The sequence below is a fragment of the Syngnathus floridae genome, chromosome 6 (genome assembly GCF_059516105.1).
Source record: "Syngnathus floridae isolate MCC-2025c chromosome 6, RoL_Sflo_1.0, whole genome shotgun sequence".
Classification (NCBI taxonomy): domain Eukaryota; kingdom Metazoa; phylum Chordata; class Actinopteri; order Syngnathiformes; family Syngnathidae; genus Syngnathus; species Syngnathus floridae.
In genome coordinates this window covers 5,473,421-5,495,682 of record NC_142418.1, presented here as the reverse complement: position 1 = coordinate 5,495,682, position 22,262 = coordinate 5,473,421, and the positions used below count along the sequence as shown (strand labels likewise).

Genomic DNA, 22,262 nt, shown 5'->3' with positions numbered 1-22,262 from the left:
CAGAAGAGCTCTACATATATCTGCATTTAGAAATGTAGGCCTATTACTGGAAGATGCGCATGGGCTTGTCAGAATAAACCACCAAAATACTTTCATTACATTGCTCGTATAATTTCACTCAGCATTACACAGAAAGAAGCATGATACATAGACAATAAAAATATAAAGGTGCATTTTATATTTAATCTCAAGTGTGAGGAAGATTAGATAATGAAACAAAACAATTTTAAAAAATCACAAGATCATGTACAACAGCAGGTTAGCCAACAGGGTTGACTTGAATTGAGGGCATTTTCTGGTACAAAAGCATACAGACAGGACGCAGAGTAAAAGCCAAATAAATGAATCTTTTGGTTTGTGCAATTCACTGACACCATAGCATGAGTGTCTCTGTACGCAGGAGGGACAACAGGGTCTTTTTGTCAAAATTAGTGCACATTCAATGACAAAGGTTGATACACAAGCAGCATATCTAGAGCAGCAGTGCTTGGGGGGTACAACACAAAAGGGCTGCAAGCGGGCTTTGAAATTTCAGACTCCAAGTTGCTTGTTGAGGCGGTTCAGCGCGTCACCCACAATGTCGAGCTCATGTCGGAGTTCCTCCACAACACTGTTGATGCTGGGAGTGTCTTTAAGCACATCCACACTTTGGGTGTAGGGGTTGTACCGTACTGTGAAGGGACGCTTGATGGTCTTGGCAAACTCCCTGGAATAAACAAGATGAACAAAATTTCCTCTTAAATCATCATAATCTGGAATTTGGATGAAGATTCGCGAGGAGATCATGTTTACCTCATCTTGACTTTGGCCTCCTCAAAGCTGTCTGATACAAAGTAAACATCCTGAAAAGTTGTGATGATGCATTCTTGTTTGGATGTTACTTTGGGGTCGAATGGCATGATCTTTGATTTTCCAGAAAGGGCGTGCTGCAAAAGAGGACAATGTACCTTAGCTGACACTTGATTGAATCTGATCGGAAACAAGGACTATGACAGTGCGGATGAAAAGAGCAACTGTGATTTATACTGTGTAAAAAAAGTTCCAGGACTCCTTTCACATAAGATAGAATGCCTTGAACATTTGACAGTTCCTGGCTGAGAATATTGTTGTGCAGCTAGAGCACTTTAGCAACCCAACCAATCTGGCTAATAAAATAAAATAAAATAAAATAAAATAAAATAAAATAAAATAAAATAAAATAAAATAAAATAAAATAAAATAAAATAAAATAAAATAAAATTCAGATTCAATTCTTTGTGTTTTCACCTTGAGCTCACTGATGGATGAAAGCAGTCCTGCCCCATATGCTCTCAGCTGTCCTTCCTGTTTGCATAGCCCAAACTCCACTGTGAAAAAATAACACTGAAACCAAAAAAAAGACAAAAGGAGTCATGAAAATCAAGCATGAAAGCATCGTTTCAAATACAGGCTTTAGCAAGTTCACTCACTGTGGCCAGTTTCTGAATAGAGTCGTCCGAGGCTCCCAATGAAGCCAGGCCGATCTCCTGGGAAAATTGTGCAAAACTGGGCTCCGCCAGTAGGGGGACGTGACCCAGCAGCTCATGACACGTGTCCCTGGGTAATGATCAGGTTTTCATGAATGCTTGCTTTCTTCTTCACATTTGCGTGCTGTGTAATACTCACGGCTCAGGGGTGTATAAGGGGTCAGAGCTGTGTCGCACATACTGGGTGCAGTGGAAAACACGGAAAGCCAAACCAGCCAGGAAGTCACGAGGGGACAGGTAACCAGCCACAGGCCTGATGGTAAACCCGGTGCGTTCTGGAGAACACCAACAGCTTCAGAATTTCAAAATCAACACAATGGGATATTCAGTTTTAACGAAACTCACCCCTGAGGAAGCGAGAAACGTCTTCCAGTTGGGGAATATTGTCTTCTCGACATTCACAGTATTTGGAGAGCAGTGGCAAGTTTTTCAAGTACTCCCTACAAGCGTGGCTGGGGTACAACTTGTTGAGCTCTCTATACACAACACCCCATGTTTTCACTTCCTCCTCTGTAAACTCTATGCGAGGAATCAGCTCACCGCTTTGGAAAACAAGAAATCCCCGTCAGTTACACAAAAAAACATTCCACTAATTCCTAAATGAGACTTAACAAAGCTTACTGTTTGTAGGCCATTGCGAGATCTGCAAAATACTTTCGTCTTTTGCGATAGACATTGTCCTTGAAACCCTGAAGGAGTCCAATAGAACAAATGAAAATGATTAAAATGTGAAGAGTGCAATTAAATGGAATTGTTCCCACATACCGGATGATCAGCATCCAAATCAGAACCGTACATCAGGACACGATTGGCACACTTGTCCAAGTCGGATATTTTCTTTGGGAACCACGGTACATTCTGCATATCTGTCGGTGACGCTTGAGTGAGTTAGATTCATGATAGAAGGTCAAAAAATAAAAAATGTGACTATACCTTCCTCCGGCAGACAGGAATTATCTGGAGGCTCCATGTCCACCACGCTCACATGCTTCCGCAACAGCTGGATGATTTCGTTGAGTTGTTCGTGGTTGCTGTCACAGTCCACAAAGATTTCAAACTCAGAGTTGCGCCTTTTTGATTTCCTGGACTCGATGTGCACTAGGTTGACGTGATTTTCCTGCAACCCATGAAAAAAGTTTACCTTCCAGTTAAACTGTGTGTAAATCAAAATATTATAACATTATGAACCAACCACACGGTACCGATCACCAAACAGTAATTAAAAAATTTAAGATGTAAATATGATAATTTATTCATACCTGGAAGAGTTTGAGTGCCTTTACAAGTCCTCCCACTTCATTCTTGAGGGAAAAGATGATTGTTGCTCTGCCTTTCTCCAGTGTATTCTTCTCAGTGTTTTCTTCTATTTTTGTGAAGGTTGATTTGTTAATCTGGAAACAGTAATCATTCATAGTTGAAAGGATGGATCGCAAAAAATATACAATGTGAGGCACAAAGGAATTAGCACCTTTTCTTTTCATTTCTACTTAAAAGTTACTTGCATGATTTGCATATCTAATTAAATATTCTGAATACCTTGGTATAAAAAATAAGATGTTATAAAAATTAACAATAATTATATTAATTAATTATGTAATTAATAATTATCATTATAATCATTTCATAATGATTCTTGCAAAATAAAAATATTCCCTTTTGTTGATTGCTTTTATAGTGGCTCATGTCACATAAGCTACAGCCACTTAGAAGCATGGCGCCATCCAAAAAGTATTTCCACATATGCAGATAAGAGCACACTAAGTATGTCAATGTCTCAGACAGCCAGAGGCACACATGCAGAGATTAACGTCACGAGACTCCAGTTTCAGAACCAGGGACAGTACCCTCACGTTGACGCACATATGCTCACGCCACGGGAAAATTCATTATAATCCTGATCAAGTAACATAGTAGCATTTAAAATAACATTGTCATATGCAGAAATTGTAACACATTAAAATTCAAAAGAAATTTTTATTCTAACATTTTCCCACAATATATAGTTGCTGCCTACCATATTTTGCCTTTCAAGTGTAGCACAAACCACCCGGGTGAGTATTTTTCGGTGGATCCATGTCTGTAAGGCCCCTGAAAACATCACTGCATCAGGTTGTCCCGGGTCAACTTTTTGCGTCTCGGTTTAACCAAGATGAACTTGTCTCTGTTTCCTCAAATCGCCCTGCAGCAATCACTTGTAGAGTTGAGGGAAAGCCTATTATTAACCCCTCGTGAGTTCAAATCTGAGCAGGCAGCGTGCCTTTCACCACCCAGTGTGGAAAAGTAAAATTTTCTGGGAATAATCTGATAGACAGCATCATTTGTTGTGATTTCCCCTTTTTGTTTTGTGGTAAATTAAATCTGTTTTTTTAAATACAATTTTATTTGTATTTCTTTAAAATAATCAAATAAAAATATAATTTAAGAAAAAAAAGGAACTTCAATTGAATTAATTGAAAAGAAGTCCTTGAAATAAATTTATGTGACAAACTATCTTTAGCATTTTGGTCAAAAGAATGAAAATTCTCTTACCTCATTGTTGAGTAGTTTTTCTTCATAGGCTTTATTCATGGAGTCAAATGATCTCCCCCTTCGAGGTCCATCAATTCTGTTGGAATACATTTCAAATTGCAGCTTGGCTTTTTCCACCTCAACTTTATTTATTCAGCCGTTGCAAGTGGATTATCTGTCAGCCCCCCTCGATGTAAAGCAGGATGTGTAACCCTGAGAACCAGCGCGCTTTGCTATTTAACCACAGAGAGAACGAGGAGGGGGTCTTAGGAGGCCAATAATCTCAGGGACAGCAGCAAATGAGAAAAGAGCATCATCACTTACGTAATTTGGGTGGGAAAATGTGCCATCTATTTTTTTTAAAAAAAGCTTTGCAACCAATCACAAAGCCTGATTTTGGCAAGCTGATTTTTTTCCGTTTATAGTTGCAGAGTCATTTTTTATGCAGATGAATAAGAAAAAATCAAACACAGTTGAGCATGGACAATGTCGACATTGATGCTGGAAAACATTACAGAGTTCATTCCGGTAGTTTGGCCAAAGAGGAGGTCAAGGTTTAAGAGGATTTAAGAGCGTAGACCACCTGCCTTCATTGTGCAATGATCCCAACATACACCCCACCCCCTTCCCTTTAAAATCCACAGCGCTGCACAGTAAGCAGATTTGGGTTTGGGTGCACATGACACCAATAATCTACATGTTTGGCTTTCTCCAAAGCAATCAGTGAAAAAGGGGGCCAATTAAAACAAGTGCAAGCTTTAAATAAGCGACTTAAAACAACACGGCCAACTCTCGGCAGCTCGACTGTGCTGGTACATGTGGCTGATGCACATGGCGCTCGTCTCAGGTGGATCTGGCCTATGTCACCCGTGACAGAGGCGCTTGCTTTACACAATCGAGGAAGCAACCAGGCCAACTTCCTCCAGTCAGAAGCTGGACCCAGATCAGCACTTATTAGCAATATTATGCAAAAAGATAAAGAGGGGGAGGGGTATGAGTCAACAATAATGTGAGCGCTTACTGATGTATGTTTTAAATGGTTTTTATGGAGCACAAGGGTTAAATGGTGGTCACTAGGAAGGATTTAAAATAAATCTGGCTTATAATTAACACAGTAGAAATCAGTGCACAGGAAGTCTGTGCTCATAAAAGAAACAATTATTGCTGCACAAACAGGAATTCAGTTCTCACCATATTTAACAAAGTAGGTTGAATCATGATGATTTTACATTTTTTAAAGCAATCTAATGGCTAAAGCATTTTTTTTTTTGAGCAGAAATGATGACATATCTGGGGGCTTAAGCAAAATACAGTTTTTATGCTAGGTCATGGAATTCTTAAGACATTGATTGTAGCTAATGAATAAGGTGGCTCATTGGCGAATCCAAAAAGATATAATAAAATTAAATTGCCCCAAAAGATGACAAAACTCACTAACTTGATGATGTGAACTTTTTATATTTACGACAGATTAGAATGACTTTCTCCTCTGGTAGTACGTCGTGTGGCAGACCTGTCTGAGCGTGAGTCTGTCCCAGTTCTGTTCACTTTAATCAAAGAGGATTTACTTTGTGTCTGAGCATCAAGCTACAGGAGATTTGGATGGCTAATCTCACACGAGGTGCTGCCCAACACATTTATTAGATTGAAATCACACTATATGGTGACTGGACCAAACAAAGCTCTATGATAGACTAATAATTCATAAACTAGAAAATCCCAGCAGAGATTTAAATTCCTGTCAATCCTGTGAAATACATTTACTCTTATTTAAGGTTTTAGAAAAAAATAATGTAAACATATAAAAAATGAAATTATTCAGTTGCAGGGCTTTGTGGTTTCAATTTAAGTGAATCATTCCTATTAAAACATTATACCAATGAAAAGTATGCTTATTGAATTTCAACAATGAACTCAATGTCCTCAGGATGCTTTCTGTCAATAGAATCTTTTCACACGAGCCTGGCTCTTGTTTAAACGAGAACAGTGAATGGCCTGCTTACGTGCATTTCCTCCCGTAGCTTTAATTAGCGCCAATTCTTTCACTGCACAGCAAACAGCGGTGCATGCTACTTGGTGACAAGCATCGTGCGCACAAGGACAAGATGCAGCTGCACTTGTGAACACCTGCCACATTCACAATGCAAACAACTACCGTGAATGAGGGAAATGCAACATAAAATAAATATGACAGAAAAACATGCAAAATCAAACTGAGAAGTAGATAAATGTGAAAAATAAAAAATAAAAAGGAAAATATATGTGGAAATGAATACAAAATTAAACCAATTTAAACATTTTTAAATTTATTTTTCAAATTATATACATTTTTTAGATTCGTTTTTGTTTGAAACAAAATAAATACAACAGAAAAAGATCAAATCAAACTGAAAATAAGTAGAAACGTGAAAAATTAAAAATAAAAAGCAAACAATATGTGGAAATTAATACAAAATTAAACCAATTTAAATATTTTAAATTTAGTTTTTAAATTATATCTTTTTTTTAGATTTGTTTTTATTTTCATTTTAATGTAGTATTTTTGGATTTGACAGTTTTGGTCCTACATGAGCATAACATGTAGTGAATACCATTGGGAGAATCTGCGTCATTTTAGCCGCACGTCACTTGTCTATTCATTATGATCAGCTGACAGGGGACAGAAAGCCAAAGAAGGCAGTAGACAAGCAGAAAGCCGCTTTGATCACATCCAAAAGCATTACGTTTGAATATGAGCATGCCAAGACCAGGTGCTTGTGAATAAGCCGGCCGGGCCAAGGAATGAAAGGACACGACACCACGGACGTCATTATTGCTCCTGCTCACCGGGATATTTACTGCTACTATAATAATGCTTAGTTTAGTGACTGTATAAATTACATACAGAGGGACTGGAATAGTCACAAAAAGGCGTAGAAATGGATGGACATCCGAGAAAATGTATCGGTCATTGGTGAATGTTGTCATTCGGCTGCTTGTTGCAGAACATCAAGTTATACAGAGTGATGTCATAGATGCTATTTTGAAATATGCACCAAAACAAAGCTCTTTAAGTTTCTTCATTCAAAAGTCCATCTAAAAATTAAATAGCCAACTTGAAACATAAATTTCTTAAAAATTTGAACCAATACCACTGTTGTACATTTAAGGGAAGAATTAAAATATCAAGTGTGGTACATTGTGCTGGATAAAAGGCAATGTACTTCTTATTATTATTGGTCTTTGTGTACATGATGTGACGTTCATATCTTGAAATGTAAACATTCACATAAAGACAACATCAAAATAGAACGCGTTTCACCGAAATGTCAGGTCATGACAAAGAACAGCGTGGGCGGTGATGAAAAGCTAAAAGTTAATAACTGCCATCAAACATCAGCATCAGATGGACAGCCTCACGTTACGAGTGTGCCGTCGGATCATATCACACGCCGCCCGAGACTGGCAGACCGCCGATCAAGTTTGGCAGGGTGGCGGCAAGCATCTGGGCTTCATTCTCATCTGGGTGACGTGACTCGCCCGGGAGGGACACCTAAGGGCCTAAGCTCCCGTTAGAGTGTAAGTCACAGTCCGTCGGCCATCTTTAAAGGCCACGCACGTTTCAATCTGAATTATTCTATGCTACACAAACATCCTAGTTAAGGTACTGCGTGTACAACCCAGATTTTAAAAACTGTTGTTTTTTTTTCCCATGAGGTGATGTGTGTCCCTGCTCACATGCTCACCATCTCCAGATTTCCATTAGAAAGCGTGTTCTACATATCAATCCAAGCTTTAATTAAAAAGCTGCTATATTCACAGCACCCTCCTGGTGAGCACGCCGGTAATACGTAGGCAGGTCTGTTCTTTGCCGTGAGTGGACGAAATGGTACATTTGGAAAGCAAATGAGCTCATTGTTGCCAGGCATGAGCCTTTCATCTAATGTTATTGTCCTTACTAGGTGACTGTCACCCTCGGGTAAACACTTGATGTTGCCAATCAGCATTAGTACCATTACTCATACGCTTGGGAGAGATGACTCAATACCAGTTCGGTGAGGTTCAGATGATGCAAGAAATAAAAGACAGAATTTGGTTCAAAGGGCTTGTTAGTGTTTTTTTTTGTTTTGTTTTGTTTTTTTAAATCACATGGCCTCATGTAAAACATGAACAACCTTTACACAAAAAGGAGTATCTTTAATGATTAAAAAAAAAAATCACAAAATACAAACAAAAAAAATTATATTCAAAGAACAATGCAATGCAAGTGGAGGGAAATACTAAAAATAAAAAAAGTCAGTTTGTCAATAATAATGGACTAAGTTGGATGAATGGCTCTCCAGTGGAAAGTCAAATATTGGGACTGGGGCAGGTCTGGAGGGGGAAGAAGGCTTCTGGAAAAAGCAAGCGGAACTGTCCGAGCGAGGGCTGAACACTGACCTGCGGCAGCCATCAGACAGGAAACTGCTTCCTCACTTTGTCAGCTAACTCAGGATCCACTTGGGACAACATGAGCAGCAGGTGCTGAAACTACCAGATGAAAGAGAACAAGTGGAAAAAAATGGTTAGGTTAATTTTACACATGAGTTGCTTGCTTGTGACATCAGCATGTCCTCACCTGACACAAAGACCAAAATTTTAATCTTTTTTTTTCTTCCGTTATTACGATTTGATGATAAAGCAAAACTTGAAAAATCAAATTCCTATTATGGTCCTGTTAAAAATAACAGGCTAAATTAAATTAGACATCTTCACAGGTCTGCAAACATCTTTTGCTTGAATATGAAGATACTAAAATTAACTTACTGATGTCTGATAGTTGGGAAGTAAACTTCCAAAAGCCGTTAGATAGTTCTTCTCTGTCAGGTAACCTCGCTTTACTAAGGCTTTTACCGTGTCCTGCAAAAAAATAATAATAATATATATATATATAATCTTTTTTTTTTTTTTTGGTCAGTCTTGGCTTCACTAATCTAAAAATCTCCTGTGACACTTTCAACATTACCTTGGAGGTCCGACTACATATGTCTGACAGAAATTCACTTGTGATTTCCGATAAAGTTAGGAGCTGCTCATCTTGAGCATCTTCCTTACTCGTAGAATCTTCTTTGTGGTCACTCTGGCACTGCATCACCCTCAAAATGACTCCAACAAGAGACAGACCTCAGAGAAAAAGAACAACAACATATTCAGACTGCCTGCAATTTGTTGCTCGGCAAATAATTACACTTACTTGTGTCATCTTTGCTGCCTGACTGTCCCTGGAACCCATAGAGCGCTTGTAAAACAGAAAAGGCCTGCACCAAAGCGCCTTTCTGCTCCTGCAGAACAACTGCAAGATCGTTTGGCTGGCAGAGGTCATCGCAGACAACCTCACACACAAAATTCCATGTAGCTTTTCCTGGTCCTTCACTGGAAGCTGGAAGAAACAAATGGGACAATCTGTTCTGTTTAAACTGCTCAATGGATCCCATAACTGTGTTCATCGCACTTACCAAACATTTGAATGCCCTCATTTACAGTAGTTAAGAGCTGCATGATATGAAGGTAAACCTCCAAGCCGTTCAGACTCTCTGATCTGTATGCATAAATAAATAAAATTAGACAATAAAAAAATAAATGAAGAAAGAAAGAAAGAAAGAAATGTATATAATAAATCTAATAAATACAATGCACTTTCAGCTGGAGACTCATACCTAAGCTGCTTGGCAGCCTCGAGAAGGCATGAGGCTAAATCCAGACAGCTATCCCCATCATCGCTCTGCTCACCAGGCTGAGCTGTGATCCAACTTTTCATCAGCTCCTCATCAAGGTCAAACAACTTGTCAACGAGCTCGCCTACTTTCTCGAGAAGGTCCGCTGGAAAATCAGCACCACTAACGTCAGCAATCAATGGGACAAAGAGTTGCTGACAAGGACAAAATGTTGTGTAAGCCTGGTGTGTTATCTAAGATACAGTCTCATTTGTCATACTTATGTACACAAGCCAAAATGAAACATGCACCTAAAATAATACGTCATTGTTTTAGTTTGTGACTTCCGTGAAATGATCTGCGTTTATATTGTATGACGATAGCTGTTGGTCCTTTTTTTTTTTGGCTCAATTGAAGTTTACATTATGTCATCATTCACAAACCAGATGGCATCTTACTGAAAAAACATTTTAGAAAATTTACCACTGGTGGCACAGCCTGCATTCAACTACAGTAGAAATTTTTGTTAAGGCAGATTTTGAGTAACTATATTGTGCAGTTGAAGCTAACGTTGCAGGCGGTGCACATCGCACTGAAGCATTTGTAAAAGTAAGTAAATGTAAATACTGTTGATTGAACTGGACATGATGAAAAGGAGGTTGGCGCGCACAGACGTCTGCTGTCGTATTCGCTGAAGCCAGAGGGAAGTGACATCTTTTTGGGAAAGGCAGGTCAGAATCAATCTGTAAACATCACAAGAGAAAATGAAGAATTTGCTGAGGGTTGTCTGACGCCCTCTCAGAAGATGCTCACGACACCTGCTTGTCTCTAGAAGGGTTGGTGGCTCGGTATCTTCAAACAGAAGCAACAGCACCGCCCTGTGGACAAACAGGAAATCGCATCAAAAAAGGATGAACGACAACTTCGTATATATTTGAATGCAGGCTGTCGTTTACCCCAAATCTTCATTTTGGCTAAGAGTCAAACAAGTGTCTGGAAAGCAAGCAATGTTTCCAAGTATTCCTACACAAATTTCCTAAGGAAGCACAACAAAGAACTTTAATAAATTGTACAGGCTCATAAATAATGTTGTTTTGAGTTGAAAATAAAATATTACAAAGTTCAACAGGGGCACTTACTGTCAGACGTGAATTACTAGATTTGGCAATCACTCCAAGAAGGATGTCTGTAGCTTTGAACTCTTGCAGGAAACCAGCCACATCCTGCACAAAGTAAATTAAAAACAAATAAATATATTAAGTATCCAAGGCTTGACATTAACAATGACACACCCACCTTATCCATTGCCATGTCCCAAACTCGACATAGATCATCTTCCTCATCATCAGTGAGTTGCATCTGACTATCTGACTCCTCTGAAATTTTTGTGACCATCTGAAGGAACCACATGTCATGATTACAATGTGTGACAAACAAAAGCGCCCAATGTTGCAAGGCTTGCACATCAACAATGAATCATTTAAAAAAAATCAAGATTAGTTTTTGCAGAACTTTCATTCTAAAAACTGCAAAGATTTTTTTTCCTGTAACCTGGATGAGATGAGACAGTGTGCTGAAAAGCCAGTGCTTGCTGTATACTGTGTCTCCAATTGCATCTGTCTCTTCACCATCGGCTGTATTTGGAGGAGGTGATGGATTCCGTTCCATTTGTGGGGAGAGATCTTTCAGTGGTGAGCTTGTCTCTCTTACTACGTCTTCAGCATCATCAATGCTGTGATCTGAAATTAGAAAAGCGAAAATGGGGTAATATATTCGTCAATAGGACAGAATCGACAGTCCAAAATCGTGTTTGAGCTAATATGTGACCATTATGAAACATCAATGTGCTTTACAACTTTAGCTAAATGCTACCCATTGGAAGAGCTTAGCTCAATCAATTTTTCTGATGCACACCTACGATGTAAATATTCTGACTTACCCATTGTTGCCGTTTATTTAGTAGACATAATAATCGGTGGCGATTGCGTGTAGCATTGGAAAGTAAAATCCTTTTCAAATTATTACCACCATACAAGTTGTGCAGCTAGCGCATGCGCATTGTCGGGCCATCACTGTCTTCTTCGTGAAGTATACGCATCATAGTTCAACCCAATAGCGCCTCTGCGGACAATTGAGGGATCACATGTTTATGGGATCTACTTGAGGGTTGGTGGCCAACGATTTGCCTAATATTGCATTTGGATTTCTTTTTTTCTTCTCATATTTAATTCAGTGTTGTGCGCTTTACTCTTCTGGCCCTTATTTAAACCGCGGCAATCAATAACGCATATAGTTGGTTGATGAAAGTTTTGCAGAATATTTGTTCACGTAGTACCAGTTGCTATGTGCTTTCTTCATTTTATACAAACTCATTGGATTTATGTAATTCTGACATATCCCATACGTTTCTCTGTTGTGTAATTTTCGTCATACTATGTTTGCAGTTTTTAACATGTCCAAATATCAGATGTTAAAAAAGCATTTTAGAATATTGAAGGCTCTTTGTGAAATAGTACTGTTTGCTAACTAAATCTTCTTGCTACGTAAGAGTCCAACATGTGCTCACTAAATGCTAAAAATTGCAACAAATGTCTATAGCAGGGGTCACCAACACGGTGCCCGCAGGCACCAGGTCGCCCGTGAGGACCGCATGAGTCGCCCGCAGAACTGTTCTAAAAATGGCACTTGTCAGTGAGCTGCATCTATTTATTTTTGAACGTCTCGGTTCTAGAAAAAATCGGAATTCGAACAAAAAAAATCGATATTTTTTTGCTTCGTTTATCGAACGAAATTCGGAGGTCGAACCTCGCGAGATGAGCCGGAAGGACCCGAGAAAACCCGACCCCGCGGCCCGGATGTCGACTGACTGCGTTGTTATTGTATTTTCGTTACTTTAAGGATTGTATTAACCCCTCATCATGCCTCCAAAGCAAGTGGGAGCAGTAAAGCCATCCTAAAACACAAAGACGCTCTTAAGGCAATGCGACAGTGAGCGCCCGACGCGCTGCGGTTGCGCGATCAGACCAAATTAAGCTCCCTGCGCACTTAGGTCCACTTAAATTTTGGAAAGTACATCAGGACTTAAAAAATATTTTCCAAATTTCAGCGACGGCTCTGTCACAATAATGCGACCAGCGCGGTGCAGTTGCGCGGTGGGCGACGCGCTACGTTTGCGCGTTCGGTGGTGCGCTGCAGTTGCGCGATCAGACAAAAATGCGCAAATGAAAAAATGCTTAAAAAAGGCGTGGTTTTTTTTTTTGTCTTGAAACGGATTAATTTTTTTCCCCATTATTTCGCATGTGAAAAATAGATTCGGAATTCGACCAATTCGCTTCTCGAACTGCCTTCTGGAACAGATTGCGGTCAAAGACCAAGGTTTGACTGTATTTTTGCTATTCTTGTTAAAATCACACTTACATGTGAACAGGAAATTACAATAATAACACATAGTGAAAGCCAAATTGAGCAACTGGCTATTTCAGAAGTGTGTGTCAAACTGGTAGCCCTTTGCCTTAATCAGTACCCAGGAAGTAGCTCTCGGTTTAAGAAAGGTTGGTGACCCCTGGTATAGTGTCATATTCCACCCTGTCCTTAGCTTGTCATGTTTTTGGAAATGGGATCATCATTTCCATGGATCAAGCCAACCATTAACCTGTCATGTCAAAGGAAACATTTCTATGTCTTATATAGTCAAGGTTTGAAAAATACATGAATAAAGCTTCAGTGTATGTAAATCAACAAGGCCGATATGTATTGTCTTTTAATTTCGTGTTCTGTTAAGGTCAAGAAGATACACAAGATAGCTTCATAACTGGCAAATTATTACGAATCTACTGCAGTCTTCGCATACAATGAGGGAGTAAATGCAAGCCAATTCAATTGGTTCGATAGTGAAAGTGTTGAAAAAGCTCATCTTAATGTAACCAACAAGAATTGTAAAGTCACAAATTTATGCCCGTGCTAATCAAAATTGCTGTTTGGCAATCTGGTGCGTCTGCTGTCCACCTTGGGTCAACACAATTAAAGCTTTCAGTCAAGAATGACTCTACACGTCCTTATCATACAGCTGTACAATAGTGGGAGTTGTCCGTAACCCTGTTTGCACTTGGAGGAGCTTCCACTAAATCACTATTTGGGATCACGCAACGTAACCCTGTGTTCGGTTACAAGAAGTAATCATAATACAATGAGTAAGAATATTTTGGATACCTAATGTTCATGATAAGCGAATATTAAAGACTGTTTCAGCATCTTAGGTCTGATATTCATGAACAGGTCACGCATTGTTCTTGGTACATGTCCAGTTTGTAAATACTGTTTCAAGGTCGCAAGATGATTAAAAGTAAAAGTTGGGTTTTACAATCGCACTCACATGATATGTTTGATGTGGGGAAAATTCAGCTCAGCATTTGAGAGCAAAATGAAATGTAAAAATAATAATAATCAATCAATAATCAATAATAAATAAAATAAAAAATGTGTAAGAAAATTAATCATGATGACCAATGATTTCCTGAACACTAAAAAAAAACAAAGAAATCTTTTTGAAATTGTTACAAAAAAATCTAAACCAAAACCCAGCCGTGTAAAAAAAATCATCAAAGTACATTAATTCAGGGAAAATTTTAAACTGCATTGTTGAGATTTGTTTTAACAAGATTTAGAGGATTATCAAGTTTATTCAAGTCATCTCAAGTTTTCACAAGCCTTCTCCCGATGACGCATTATGTTTTAAGAGTAATGGTGTCGTATCGAAGTTTGCTTATCTTTAGAGCGTTGGGAACTACGTGTGTTGAGATACACTAAAGCTGATTGTGGCCTCTTTTGTGTGAGAAATGTTGCGTCTTCACTTTTGGTGCGTGCTTGTATTTAAAATATTACTTCATTTCCAACAGCATCTGTTCACTTTAAATATTCACTGCACTTGATAAGAAGAACTTCGAATAACCTTTATAGAAGACCAAGAATCGAATAATACCTTCCTCTGTGATTAATACTTGAGTGTCAGTGGCAGATTATGTTTTTCAATATCTTGTTCATGAAAATCTTTCCATTGATCTGCGAGCAAATTTGCTCAATGATGTCACAAGGAGGATGTGGGTATCATTGTATTGGCGTCAGACCTCCATTCAACTCGTTTTCCATGTGGTGGCAATAAAAGTTGCCTGAAAGAAGGTGTGATCAAATTGAGCAGTCTAAATATAAGGAGCTGCCCAGAAGAGTCAGCCTATGTTACCCGTGTTGACCATGGGAACTGTGGCAGCCATGAGGTGGGAACGAGTGGCCTTGTTTTTCCTGACTGTGTCTGTTGGGATTGAAGTCAAGGCCAGACTGGGTAAGACCAATCAAACACCTTTTCGTCATTTCATCCTAAAACGCACCACTCTGTTTTCCGTCCCGTTCAGTCAGCAACCATGTCGGCAGCATCTGCAGTACGTGGGGCAGAGAACACTTCAAGACATTCGACGGAGACGTTTACCAGTTCTCCGGCACGTGTGAGTATAACCTCGCTTCGGATTGTCACGAGGCTATGCAAGAGTTCTCAGTGCATATGAGGAGGGAGCAGAATGATGGGAACCCCACCGTGGCCTACCTGGTGGTTACCATCAATGACCTGGCATTCCGTCTCACCAAGGAAGTGATCACTGTTAGCGATCAGATGTAAGTTGAAAAACAAAAGATTCCAAGTTTCTTATTTTTTATTTAATTAATGAGATGTGTTGTTTTTTTGTAGAATCGAATTGCCGTACTATAATAGTGGAGTTCAAGTGGAAAATAATGCTGTATACATCAAACTGCAGTCTAAAGTCGGCCTTGTTGTCATGTGGAACGGTGACGATGCAGTCATGGTAAGTATCAGATTTTTTTTTTTCAAGTAATTTTGAATGTTGTATGTTACAAGACTTTTAAGAACTATATTTAAAATGCATATATGTGTTTATAATACACACTGCATCTTAAAATGAAAAGAAAATTAAGCTTAACTTGGAACAAAACTGATGATTAGAAAAATTTAAATGCAAAGGTTTTATTATAAATAAAGTAATGAATTTTACTAGCATGCCTTAGATGGAACTGGTGGGTTGTTGTTTTTTATTAACTTTAGTGAAATTATAAATTATTGTCATTAATCTCCATACTGACTGGGAAGCTTCCAACTTCATCCGACTCTCTAAAAGTCGCAACGTCTGAATCTTATTATTCTCGATTTATCTATATTTTTGTAGGTCGAGGTTGATCGTGACTACGCTAATCACACTTGTGGACTCTGCGGCGATTACAATGGCGATCCTATCTACAATGAGTTGATTTACAATGGTTGGTTTATAAAATTATTATTATAAAATTGTCATAAAAAAACATTATGTTCATAAAATTATTATTATTATTATTATTGACAGTACAAACAAAACCCTTTGCAGATCGAATAATCAGCCGCATTGAGTTTGGCAATATCCAGAAGGTTCATAACCCAAATGATGACTGCGAGGACCCCTTTGAGGAGTTGGAAGATGTTCAAGCTGAGGATTCCTGCGAGCAGTTTGTGAGTTGTATTTGTCATGTGTTATCAAAAGCATCCACGTACTATAAGTAACGCTTTTCTGTTTTCCTTTTAGAGAATGACCTGCAACCAATTGCTGATTTCCGAGCCTTGGAGTCCCTGCACGCAGCTTATCGACCCAACACCCTACCTGCAGGCTTGCATGCAGGACTTGTGCAGCTGCAACAACCGCACAAACGACACCTGTGTCTGCAGCACACTCTCCGAGTTCTCCCGACAGTGTTCCCATGCTGGTGGAGTGCCTCCCAACTGGAGGACACAAGACTTCTGTGGTAAACTTATACAGCTATTAACATGATTTGAATAGATTGGAAACAATGTTACTGGCATTAAACCACACCCCTACTCTCTTTTGTTACAGCTAAGCAGTGTCCTTACAACATGGTGTATGAGGAAAGCGGTTCTCCTTGCATGGACACGTGCACGCACCAGGACACCAGTTCCTTGTGTGAAGACCACCGAATGGATGGCTGCTTCTGCCCCCCTGGTCAGTCCTCTTTGCATGTGAATCACGGTTTGCATTTACGTTGTGATTCTAAAATGACAGTGACACTTTTTAGGCACTGTGTTTGATGATATTTCCATGAGAGGATGCATTGAGCAATCGGAATGTCAGTGCATGCATGGAAGAATCTACAACTCTAGTGAGGGCTATCAACAAGACAAGGAGATATGGTGAGCGAAATATTTTATAATTATAAAATTAATGTTAATAATTATATTATATAACATTATATTATTATTATAATAATCATTAATATTATTATTATGTTTTCCTGTTGGTCAAGTGTTTTAATTCCATGTGTTATCTCAGTACGTGTTTTCAGGGCAGATGGTCTTGTGAGTATCTCCAAGGCCCGGCTACGTGCGCAGTGGAGGAAGGTTTCCATATAAGCACCTTCGATGGCAAATCTTACACCTTCCACGGAGATTGTTATTACACACTAGCCAAAGTGGAAAGCAAGGTGAATTAATCCGAGCTTTCTTTGGTGGAGAAAATACTGTCTGACAGTAATTTGACGTCCTGCTGTGACATGGATCTCATTTAAATGTTTGTGTGTGTTCCAGGATGACTCGAGTCCAAAGTTTACCATCCAGGCGCAGTTGGTGCCGTGTGTAAACCAACGTTTTGACACTTGTCTCAAGGCGCTGAAAATCCTGATAAACAATGACCGAAATAATGTGAGTCAAATATGATAGGATGTATGCGAGTCTGATCCACGGCTTAACTAATTTTTTATTTTGGTGTTTAGGTGTTAATGTTTATTTCTGATGGGACAGTCAAGCAGAACCAGCAAAGCATCACTTTGCCGTACCAGACAGGTGGCTCGCACAATCCAAGCCTCATCTTTACTTTGTGTCACCAAGTGATTAATTGTTGTTTTTTTGTATTTTCCTCATAGCCGACATCAACATATTCCACGCTTCATCTTTTCACATCCTGCTACACACCAGTTTTGGGTTGCAAATTCAGATTCAGCACGTGCCTCTTATGCAAGTGTATGTTCGGCTTGATGAGAGCTACAACGGAAAGACACGCGGTGAGTTTTATATTATTACAAATTGTTAGAATTTAGGGTGACAATGCCAACATTTGATTACATTGACATTCCTTTTTTCCCCCAAAAGGTTTATGTGGCAACTACAACCTGGTCGTGTCCGATGACATGAAAACCCCTCAGGGGATCGTCGAGGGGACGGCCACTTCATTTGGTAACGCCTGGAAATCCAACCTCATGTGCCGAGACAGCAGGGAAAGACTTGATGACCCTTGTTCTCTCAGTCTGGAAAATGGTACACGTCAACAGCGTTTAAACCTTCGTGTTTGTTTGTTGTGATTATAAAAGATAGTTTCCATATTTTCCAGACTTGTATGCCAAGCATTGGTGCGCCTTACTGTTACAGCCAAATAGTACCTTTGAACAGTGCCATTCCTTCGTGGATCCTGCGGCCTACTACAAGGTACCGACTAGTCTTTATTTAACACAGTAAATCCATCTTAATTCATAAAAACTGTTCATTTCAGTATGCCAAGGAAGGATATTGGTTATTTTTTTGGGTCATTTTATTTTTGGTCACATTTACAACAAGCAGTTAGCAGTTTTTGCTTTATTCTGCAGCGCTGCACTTACGCTAGTTGCAACTGTGACAAGAGTGAAGCCTGCCTGTGTGCCGTCTTCTCTTCCTATGCCCGAGCGTGTGCCTCAAAGGGAGTCTTCTTGATGGACTGGAGAGCCAACGTGTGTGGTAAGAGCTTCCTGATGGCTAACTGATTAACATTTTCTTATATGATCTCCTAAAAATTTAATTTGGATGTAAATAAATGAATAAATTGAAAACTAAATAAATTGAAAACTAACGAACTAAATGAATAAATCAATACATAAATAAATGTGAATTTGTTGAAGTTTTTATTAGCACTTTAAAGAAAATACATGGATAGATAATTGGTCATTTGTATTTTTTTTAAGGTGAAAAAATACTATCAATGATAAATAATTAGTTTGTTTACATGTCGATAATTTGACCCTTCCTTTGTTACAAGCCATTGGACCCTATAAAATGATTTAGATAAGTAGTTTTCATCTGTGACAATCTCCTATGACATAACCTTTCTTGGATTCCGCTCTAAACAGACAAATACACAAGAACCTGCCCACAAACTCAGATCTTCTCATACAAGCATCAACGGTGCGAGCTGACCTGCAGATCGTTGAGTTCAACACTGCAAACTTGCCCATCTGACTTCCTGCCCGTGGACGGCTGCTCCTGCCCGGAGGGTCAATACCTGGATGACCATTCCATCTGCATCCCCAAAGAAAAGTGTCCCTGTTATCATAATGAGGCCATCATCCAGCCTGGGAAGTCAATCAACATCAAGGATGAACACTGGTTAGTTTGAACAGCATTTTTGTATTAAAAGTGGCTTTTAATTTGTATTCCCCGTTTGGCTCAATTACAGGAATAAAATGTTAAAACACCTCACAATATTACCAACTACAATTTAAAAAATTATTCTTATATGCACCACTGACACTTTCTATCCAAACACTTTAGTGTCTGCAGTAATGGGGTGCTGCATTGCCAATCTTGGAGAATCCGCTCATCAGGTAAGATGTGTTTGTGTGTCTACCTTTTTTTTTTTCCCATTGATTCATTCATTTGGTTAAACTGCAAATATTGTCCCTATCTTGCAGCATGTCCACCACACAAAATGTACTTCAATTGCTCCGACCCTGGCTCAGGACAACTCGGAGTCCAATGTGCACCAACGTGTTTGAATCTGGACAGCGATGAATGTGTAAGTGCTTTTTTTGCCCAGTTTTCCTCTCATCTGGGAACTTTTCCAGTTAATTTTCAATTAGCTCTTTGGTCTTTCTTGGCAGGACTCCAACGATTGTGAATCAGGTTGTCGGTGTCCAGATGGGCTTTTTGACGACGGCAGAGGTTACTGTGTCGAAAAGTCACAATGTCCATGTAAACATGATGGAATATTCTATGCTCCTGGAACACAAATTCCAAATCAATGCAACACATGGTATGAGCTTGTTATCACTCTGCAATATGATTGTTTTACATTATCTCCATATTAACAACTCTTATGTTTATTGTTTGTAATCCAGTACCTGCAGAAGTGGAAAATGGCAGTGCACAGAGGAAAAATGCCCTGGAACCTGTATTATATATGGAAGTGGCCATTATAATACATTTGATCAGCGGACGTACAGCTTTCAAGGGCACTGCAGCTATGTTGCAGTAAAGGTCAGTAGAATACGACAAATAGAGAATTTCAGTGGTGTCAAATTACAGAATTGGAGTAAGACAGAATTATAATTCTCAACAAGGTTTTAGAAATTACTGATTTGTATTTACATTACTATGCATCTCCCTTTTAAGAACAAATGTGGCAATAAAACAGTACAGGACAATGTTGGAGTAATCACAGAGAACGTCCCATGTGGTACGACAGGCACCACATGCTCAAAAACTGTCCGAATCCAGTTAGGGGTAAGACTTAAAGCAACGCCAGAATATTATAAGACACTTTAAGGTCTGTTCTTGTCATTGTAACACAATCTACATGAACTTTATTTACATTTCAGCGAATGGAAATCAAGCTATCCAAAGGAAAGTATGAGGAGATTGATCTGGGCCAGGGCAATGAAATAAAGTACACAATAAGGACAGTTGGCATGTATTTGGTGGTGGAATCTGTATTTGGCATGGCGGTGATGTGGGATCGCAAAACAACTGTACGGATCCTCTTGGAACCTCAACACAGTGTAAGTTCAAGTATATGATTGAAGGGAAAAATAAAGAATTAATGTCGTATACAAATAATAAATGTCACCTTGATACTGAGCAATAGTTTGAGAAATAACTTATTTGTTTGATTGTGCAGGGAGAAGTATGTGGCCTGTGTGGAGATTTTGATGGGAATGAACAAAATGACTTCACTACTCAAGGTCAACTGTTAGTGACAAATATGTTAGAATTTGCAAACAGCTGGAAAACAAGCAGCAATTGCCCAAATGTTGAAGTAAACGGCGACCCCTGTAAGGCAGCACCTTCTCGTCACCATTGGTCGAAAATGATGTGCGGCATTATAACTGGAAAAACATTCCAAGCATGTCACAATACGGTAATGGCAGATTTATCTTGAAAATGTTTGACATTTTACAGTTAATCTGACCGGCATATGATTTGTCTGAACAGGTGGATCCGCTTCCATTTTATGAAAACTGTGTACTAGACTCGTGTGCCTGTGATGCTGGAGGCGACTGTGAATGTTTCTGCACAGCAGTTGGAGCCTATGCTCAAGCTTGTAATGAAGCTGGTGTATGTGTTGCATGGAGAACTCCAGACATCTGTCGTAAGTAAATTATATCAATTTGTGCCTAACAACAGAACTGAAATTTGTAGAGTTCATTTGAAGTTACTAATAAGCAATGAGGAGTGACTCATTGTCCATTTAAATAAAATTTGACCAGCAACTAGGCTGACTACACTAAACTAGATAAGACAATAAATGGATGGCTTTACAATATTAATGTTATTTTCTTTTCTTTGCCCTTAGCCGTCTACTGTGATTACTACAACAACCTAGACGAATGCCGGTGGCACTACAACCCATGTCATCAACCTTGCTACAAGACCTGCTTGAATCTCGAGGGAGTTTGTAGCAACCCTTTACCCAGCCTGGAGGGTAAGATTATGAAATGATCATATTTCATATGCTATTAGAAAATGAAACAATAATTAAGCATACATATTGGCATGACACTGACATGGTTAAACAATCTTCAAATTAAAATGTGCTAATTTATTTTCAGGTTGTTATCCTGTATGTCCAGAAGATAAGCCCATATTTGATGAGGATCACCAGATATGTGTTGAAGAATGTGAAGGTTGCTTTTACAATGGATCAAGATATGATGAATATGAAGTTATTTACAATGTGACTGACAACCTTGGAATGTGCTACTATGCGATATGCATTAATAGAACAGTGATATTTGGAAATGAAACCTGTGCTACTACAACAGCGGCTCCGCCAACAACTCCAATAACTGGAGGTGCAAGCACCACCTACACAATACCTACAACCCCACCAACAGTAAATTACACTACCACTGTAGTAGTAACCAGAACAACAATATCCACTACCATATCACCAGAACCTCCAACTACAACTGAAGGAATGACAACCACAAAATCAACAAATGTACCTCCTTTGAGTTCAACAACAAATGAAGGACCTATAACTGAAAGCACACTGACCACAAGCCCAGCAACTGCCCCTATTGTGACTGGATACACCTCAACAACTGAAGGACCCACTACGACGATTAAATCTACAACCACACCATTAGGTTCCACCACCACAACGGAAAGTCCCACAAGTACAACTACACTAGCAGGACCCAGTACAATAACTGAAGTACCAACTACCTCAAAAAAATCTACAACAACACCCGCAAGACCCAGCACCACAACTGAAGGTCCAACTACGAC

General features: G+C 39.1%; 2 protein-coding genes and 1 long non-coding RNA gene across 4 annotated transcripts; 1 reads left to right on the top strand and 2 right to left on the bottom strand.

Annotated features, from left to right (window-relative positions):
* Positions 1-90: 90 nt before the first annotated feature.
* On the bottom strand, positions 91-4,257 carry tph1a (tryptophan hydroxylase 1 (tryptophan 5-monooxygenase) a). The gene is made up of 11 exons (XM_088379414.1): positions 4,035-4,257; positions 2,765-2,896; positions 2,439-2,622; positions 2,271-2,371; positions 2,127-2,194; positions 1,851-2,047; positions 1,645-1,780; positions 1,449-1,575; positions 1,267-1,362; positions 793-926; positions 91-706 (listed from the first exon to the last, which is right to left on the bottom strand). The coding sequence occupies exons 1-11, from the start codon at positions 4,122-4,124 to the stop codon at positions 532-534; spliced, it is 1,440 nt and encodes a 479-aa protein (XP_088235540.1). The 5' UTR covers positions 4,125-4,257; the 3' UTR covers positions 91-531.
* A 2,041-nt stretch (positions 4,258-6,298) lies between these two features.
* On the bottom strand, positions 6,299-11,799 carry saal1 (serum amyloid A-like 1). Of its 2 annotated transcripts, XM_088379581.1 has the most exons (14): positions 11,625-11,799; positions 11,237-11,424; positions 10,982-11,080; positions 10,825-10,908; positions 10,642-10,721; positions 10,504-10,563; positions 10,313-10,428; positions 9,689-9,851; positions 9,488-9,570; positions 9,226-9,411; positions 8,998-9,155; positions 8,799-8,891; positions 8,611-8,706; positions 6,299-8,522 (listed from the first exon to the last, which is right to left on the bottom strand). In XM_088379581.1, the coding sequence occupies exons 1-14, from the start codon at positions 11,626-11,628 to the stop codon at positions 8,445-8,447; spliced, it is 1,488 nt and encodes a 495-aa protein (XP_088235707.1). In that variant the 5' UTR covers positions 11,629-11,799; the 3' UTR covers positions 6,299-8,444. The 2 variants fall into 2 exon arrangements, with proteins under 2 accessions (XP_088235707.1, XP_088235708.1); XM_088379582.1 differs by lacking the exon at positions 8,611-8,706 and having other exon boundaries at positions 11,625-11,795.
* On the top strand, positions 8,250-10,811 carry LOC148396053 (uncharacterized). Its single transcript, XR_015859173.1, has 2 exons — positions 8,250-8,556; positions 9,675-10,811. It is a non-coding gene; the product is annotated as an uncharacterized LOC148396053 (long non-coding RNA).
* Positions 11,800-22,262: the final 10,463 nt, after the last annotated feature.